Source organism: Babylonia areolata, chromosome 14, assembly GCF_041734735.1.
Source record: "Babylonia areolata isolate BAREFJ2019XMU chromosome 14, ASM4173473v1, whole genome shotgun sequence".
Classification (NCBI taxonomy): Eukaryota; Metazoa; Mollusca; class Gastropoda; order Neogastropoda; family Buccinidae; genus Babylonia; species Babylonia areolata.
Genome location: NC_134889.1, coordinates 17,798,704 through 17,805,838, shown reverse-complemented (window position 1 = coordinate 17,805,838; position 7,135 = coordinate 17,798,704). Strand labels below are relative to the sequence as shown.

Sequence of the window (7,135 nt, the reverse complement as noted above, 5' to 3'; positions counted from 1 at the left end):
GTTCTGTCTGAAAGAGAAACAACGATACTTTGTTCTCTCTGAAAGATATACAACAATACTTTGTTCTGTCTGAAAGACATACAACAATACTTTGTTCTGTCTGAAAGAGTTGCAACGATACTTTGTTCTCTCTGAAAGAGATACAACAATACTTTCTTCTGTCTGAAAGAGATGCAACGATACTTTGTTCTCTCTGAAGGAGACACTACAAAACTTTGTTCTCTCTGAAAGAGATACGACAATACTTTGTTCTCTCTGAAAGAGATGCAACAATACTTTGTTCTCTCTGAAAGAGATGCAACGATACAAGAGAAACAACAATACAACAAACGACGGGAGAAGACAAAGGACTGTGCCTCGTCACACATCCAAAGGCCTGATTTCGGTGGATAAACAGAGAGATACACTGACAAACAGGCAGACAGTACGCATTGACAAACAGGCGGAAAGACAGACAGGCGCACTGACAAACAGGCGGATAGACAGACAGACAGACGCGTTGACAAACGGGCGGAAAGACAGACAGACGCATTGACAAACAGGCGGACAGACGGACAAACGCACTGATAAACAAGCAGAGAGACAGACAAACGCACTAACAAGCAGACACACTGACAAACAGGCGGATAGGTAGACAGACTTACTGTCAAACATACGGATAGACAAACAGATGCACTGACAAACAGGCGCATAGACAGACGCACTGACAAACAGACGCATAGACTGACAGTCGCACTGACAAACAGATGCATAGACTGACAGTCACACTGACAAACAGACACAGAGACTGACAGTCGCACTGACAAACAGACGCATAGACTGACAGACTCGTTGACAAACAGACGCATAGACCGACAGACAAACAGGCGGATAGACAGACGCATTGACAAACATATGAATAGACAGACAGACGCGCTGACAAACAGGCGGATCAACAGACACACCAATAAACAGGCGGACAGATAGACTCACTGACAAACAGGCAGACGGACACACACACACACACCCACACAAACACTCAGGCGGACAGACAGACGCATTGACAAACAGGCAGATAGACAAACAGAAGCAATGACAACCAGACGGACAGAGAGACAGACACACTGACAACCAGGCGGACAGAGAGACAGACACACTGACAACCAGGCGGACAGACAGACGTACTCACAAGTAGAAGGGCACAAAGATGAGGGGGCTGAGGATGTAGAACTGCATGTCATTGGCCAGGTACCACGACTGACCCAGACACTGTCAACAAGGAAGTGAGTGAGTAAGTGAACAAATATGTCGACAAATAAATAAATAAACGAATTAACGAACAAATAAACAATTAGATGAGGTGAGAAATGATTAGAGGATATGACAAAACGCCCCTCCCCGCCCCCCATTCATTTCTCTCTTTCTCTCCACACACACACACACACACACATCCATAATTATCATTCGTGTTGAAGATGAAGCAACTGCTGCCCGGACTACCTAGGCTAGAATCTGATTATAGTGGAGAGTGTCTTGCCCAAGTTACACACCCACTCCCTCGGCCAAGAGGGCTCCAGGACAGTCGGCGCTGCGATGATCCCCAAAGACCAACTAGCCTCCAAGGCTGCTGCACTAAGAGCCAGTGCAATCTTGCCTTCTAGTTTGAGAGTCACAGTCCTTCACAAAAGACCAAGCTGTGAATGAATTCCCACTGCAGCAGGAAGAAAGCCGTGTTGACATGGTATTTCTCTGGGGGGGAAATCACCTGTTTGTCGGAGTGGACGAGGTTGTTGATGTAGAGGAGGTTGGTCCACCACTTATCCTCACAGTTGCGTCTGTCGCCGACATTGGAGCCCGACCAGAAGGGTCCGGAGCCCCAGTAGGGACTGAGGCAGGTGAAGACCATGATGACCAGCATGTAGGCCGGCGTCAGTCTGGGAGACAGCAGCGTGCACGTGACACACGGTGACAGATAGAAACGATCACGTTAACGATGTTTCAGTCAATCAATGCCATGGCCCCTCTGAAGAGGCTGACATGTGTGTGGTGGTCTGGACGCTGGTCATTCGGATGAGACGATAAACCGAGGTCCCGTTTGCAAAATGCACTTAGCGCACGTAAAAGAACCCACGGCAACAAAAGGGTTGTTCCTGGCGAAATTATGTCGAAAAATCCACATTGATAGGAAAAACAAAGAAAACCGCAAGCAGGAAAAAATACAAAAAATGGGTGGCGCTGTAGTGTAGCGAGGCGCTCTCCCTGGGAGAGCAGCCCGAATTTCACATAGAGAAATCTGTTGAGATAAAAAGAAATACAAATACAAATAAATAAAACAACAAACGGTGACAGAGACAAACGATCACGTTAACGATGTTTTAGTCAATCATTTGCATGGCCCCATTTGAAAAGGTTGACATAAAATTAATAAGGCACATTTTAAATAATAATTCGCACATAAATATCAATATACATGTAATACTATATTTCTGGACAATAATATAATAGTTCGAGAGTCGCTCGATAAGTACCCGAACAGAGAAAAACAGAACCATAATTTACATCGTACAATGCAGAAATAACATCCAATCTTTCATGTCAAGTATCATTCCATTCCTGAAAACCTGTTCTGCTCAGGAAGGCAATATGTCGAGTAATAGGGATGTGTGTGTATGTGTGTGTTTGTGTGTGTGCGTGCGTGTGTGTGTGTGTGTGTGTGTGTGAAAACACCAAACAAACGTGACAAAGCCAAGACAAGGAACAGAAGACATGGACAGGTCACCTCCAGAAGCGATGGAAATAGAAGAGGAACCAGTTGAGTCGTACCCCCTTCTTCTTCATCTCCTTCAGGGTCAGGTAGGACACCAGCAGTCCACTGAAACACACACACACACGCACACGCACACATGCAGGGACGCGTGTGCACACACACATGCACACACTCACATACAGTAAGGTCAAACCCGACATATCAAAGGTATGAACTTTGAACACTGTCAACACTTTCCGATGTAAAAAAATATGATTATAACAAACCAACTGGACGAAAAGAACACAAACATTGGCATGACAAACAGGAATAAACAATTACCCAAGACACGCAGCAAACTGTCAAGTGAATATACTCTAAGTAATCTGAGCGAAGCAGTCAAATACAGAATCGTACATTGCCTTCCAGAGGTTTTAACAGAAAAGAAAATCGTAAAAGCATTGGGTTTTCAATTATACTGGAGTTATATGAACCGATATTCAAAGTCCACAAGGGCAGAGGAATAAGGCACAAAAACAGTACTTCAGTTACAGTCCTTGTTTTTAAGGGATATTGTGTTGGATTTCCAGCACACTGTTTATATCAGAAACAACGAACCGCTAAGTCGGATGTATGAAAACGAAAGAGATTTATTGATTGATTGATATGAGAAGTTTTGCAGCGCCTGTTCTTAATTAAAGACCAAGCTCTAAGCGCTTTACACAACCAGCTGCAGAGGGGAGGGGGGAGGGAGAAGAGAGGGAGAAACAGAGTCAGGGAGTGCGCTGTTGCAAGACGTCTCAATAAATAAATAAAGAGACTACGAGACAGAGAAACTGGGAGAAAAAAGGAAAAAAAAAAAACAAAAACAAAAAAACAACGAATTTTTATTTCACGGAGGTAGTGGAGTAAGCACAGTGCATTTTAACACGCAAGGAGATAGACTGACAGGCAGACAGACGGGTACAAACGAGGAGAGACGGCAGAAAGTGACAAAGACAGATATGAACCATGAGAAACAAACACACCGATCAGCGACAGACAGACAAACGGGCAGGCAGGCAGACAAACAGACAGATGGACAGACAGACAGGCTACTGTGTCATTTAGCCTTTCCGTCGTAAACTGGAAGCAAATAAAACAGAAAACCCTTTTGTGACTGGCCTCTGTATGTCTCCTGGGCATGCGCGGGGATTCTTTTCTATCCTTTAATTCAGTAAATCAATGAATAGTTAATTCTTTTGTACCGTCCCCTTTAATGCCACTCGGGACCACAGCTACAAAAGTGCGGCCATCACCGACAGGATTTTGATCCGGCAGGATAAAGATCCATCACAGAACAGATCCAAATTATATTTCTTTTAATGTTTCATATCTTTTATCCAAATTAAATCCATCCCTAAACCACAGCCCTTTACCACCAAGTGCACTTTGTTACAACTTGGCGCTTGTGAGCAAGGATATTTTAATTCTTTTAATCTCTTAATAAATTAATACCCTCCACCACTAACGCCATTACAACTTGGCGCTTGCGAGCAGGAAAATTTAAATTCTTTAAAAATCTCTTAAAGAAAATTAAGGCCCCTCGCCAAGCTGACGCTATCACAACTTGGTCACACGAACAGAAATAACAAACACTCCCTTTCACCATGGCAACTGACGTTTGTGCTGCATACCGTTCTTGGTGGAATAAACGCCCCCGTTCCACTTTCTGACATCAAAGCACTCACCTCAGCACAAAGAAGGAATCTACGGACACGGTGGCGTTGGAGATGGCCTGGAATGTCCACCTCTTGTTCACCTTTGCTGTGTACGTGTAGCTGTTAACTGTTGAGGAGAAATACACGGTTCACCAAAAGTTAACGACAATCTGGGAACTTGCACAATGTGTAGAGGTTACCTGTTGAGGAGAAATACACTGTTCACTAAAAGTTGACAATCTGGGAACTTGCACAATGTGTAGAGGTTACCTGTTGAGGAGAAATACACTGTTCACTAAAAGTTAACGACAACCTGGGAACTTGCACAATGTGTAGCGGTTACCTGTTGAGGTGAAATACACGGTTCACCAAAAGTTAACGACAACCTGGGAACTTGCACTGTGTGTAATGGTTACCTATTGAAGCGAAATACACTGTTCACCAAAAGTAAAGCACCACATGCCCGAATGGCAACTGTAAGTCGGCGGCTCTACCCAGGTAGGCAGTCTGTTGTGCAAATGTTTACAGAGCTTGAGTATTTAACCAAGGATAGGCGCTAACCACGTATCATCCTCCTCCTCCTCATCATCATCTTCCTCTTCATCGTCATCACGTCAACCCCGCCCATACCACACATCCCCACATCCTCTCCGCACTACTGAAGCTCTCCTCGCAACCCGCCCGCCCGCCTACCTACCCGAAAAGTACCCGATGAAAGCGAAGGCGTGACCGAGGACGACCCAGGTCATGGAGAGGAATCGGATGCCGTGCACACACGTCAGGCTGCCGGCTGGCTGGTCAGTGGACAGCAGTTTGACGGCGTTGGTGTACACCGAGAACGACATCAACAACTTGCTGCATGTGCCTGGACACACACACACACACACACACACACACACACACACACACACACACACAGAGTAACACACATGCATACAGATACACACACAGACACATACACACACAAGCTGACACAGACACACACAGAGTAACACATATACATACAGATATAATACACAGAGACAGACACAGGCATACACACACAGAGTGAGACACATACATACAGATATATTCACACACACACACACACACACACACACACACACGCACGCATGCACGCACGCACGCACACACACACACCACATACACGCGCGCACACACACACACACACACCACACACAAACACACTCTAACATAAAATGAATATTAAGAAACACAATATTAGAACAAAAAATGCTTCTATAAAATCATTATAAATTGTAATATGGCAGGTTCAGTATTCACATAAATGCAACATGCAGTAAAAGAATTAGGTTCTAAAGTATTTGGTACATTAAGATAAAGATTCCTAAATAAGAAACCCTGCCATGAATTAAGCATTATAACTCATAAACATATCGTATTGCACACATGATAGTTAAATTATGGCACTGAACAAACATGCATAAACACCAACTCATGACTCGCAACAGACAATAAAAACATTTGAAAAAATATACTATAAGTACACCATATTTATTTGAACACACACACACACACACACACACATTGCTAAATAGCATAAAAAAATAAATGCAGATCTAGAATAAGAAATGCTTCTTTAAAATCATTATAAATTGTTAAAACGCTGGTTTAGTATCTATAAATTCTTCTTTTTTTCTTTAGACAAGGGGGTTAACTGACCCACTTCAGGGACGCTAGCTTTGGTTGCTCTTTTCTTGGCCACCAAAGGCAGGCTCTCCTCTATCGAGTGCCCGTTGGTCGTCACAGCGTCAGACTGCTGATGCTGTTGCTGCTGTTGCTGATGTGGCTGATGTTGTTGTTGTTGCTGCTGCTGCCACTTGGGTCTCTGGATGAGCAGGACGTCCAGGACTGTGCCCACTGCCATACATGCCAGCAGTGCTGAGCAGATCACTCTGTGGGGGACACACACCACATACACGCACAAGTGGAGTGATGGCCTAGAGGTAACGCGTCCGCCTAGGAAGCGAGAGAATCTGAGCGGCGCGCTGGTTCGAATCACGGCTCAGCCGCCGATACTTTCTCACCCTCCACTTGACCTTGGGTAGTGGTCTGGACGCTAGTCATTCGGATGAGACGATAAACCGAGGTCCCGCGTGCAGCATGCACTTAGGGCACGTAAGAGAACCCACGGCAACAAAAGGGTTGTTCGTGGCAAAAGTCTGTAGAAAAAACTGACTTTCATTGGAAAAACAAATTTAAAAAAAACCAACTGTACCCAGGAAAAAATACAAAATATGGGTGGCGCTGTTGTGTAGCGACGCGCTCTCCCTGGGGAGAGCAGCCGGAATTTCACACAGAGAAATCTGTTGTGATAAAAAAGAAATACAAAATGCAAATACACGTTTATTGTCTTTATTTACTGTGCTGCCCATTGGGGGACACATGTTTATTGTCTTTATTGAGTTTATCACTCTGTGGGGGACACATGTTTATTGTCTTTATTGAGCACATCACACTGTGAGGGACACATGTTTATTGTCTTTATTGAGCACATCACTCTGTGAGGGACACATGTTTATTGTCTTTATTGAGCACATTACACTGTGGGGGACACATGTTTATTGTCTTTATTGAGCACTTCACTCTGTGGGGGACACATGTTTATTGTCTTTATTGAGCACTTCACTCTGTTGGGGACACATGTTTATTGTCTTTATTGAGCACATCATAATTGTGGGGGACACAT

At 44.2% G+C, this 7,135-nt stretch overlaps 1 protein-coding gene across 1 annotated transcript in view; it reads right to left on the bottom strand.

Annotated features, from left to right (window-relative positions):
- Nucleotides 1-7,135, bottom strand: part of LOC143289630 (nose resistant to fluoxetine protein 6-like) — a 71,279-nt gene that overhangs the window by 45,136 nt on the left and 19,008 nt on the right. The window contains exons 8-13 of the mRNA XM_076598674.1: nucleotides 6,109-6,341; nucleotides 5,123-5,290; nucleotides 4,456-4,552; nucleotides 2,759-2,851; nucleotides 1,745-1,913; nucleotides 1,169-1,248 (exon numbers count right to left, since the gene is read on the bottom strand). Coding sequence (XP_076454789.1) covers nucleotides 1,169-1,248; nucleotides 1,745-1,913; nucleotides 2,759-2,851; nucleotides 4,456-4,552; nucleotides 5,123-5,290; nucleotides 6,109-6,341 — 840 coding nt within the window. The remainder of the gene's footprint in view (nucleotides 1-1,168; nucleotides 1,249-1,744; nucleotides 1,914-2,758; nucleotides 2,852-4,455; nucleotides 4,553-5,122; nucleotides 5,291-6,108; nucleotides 6,342-7,135) is intronic.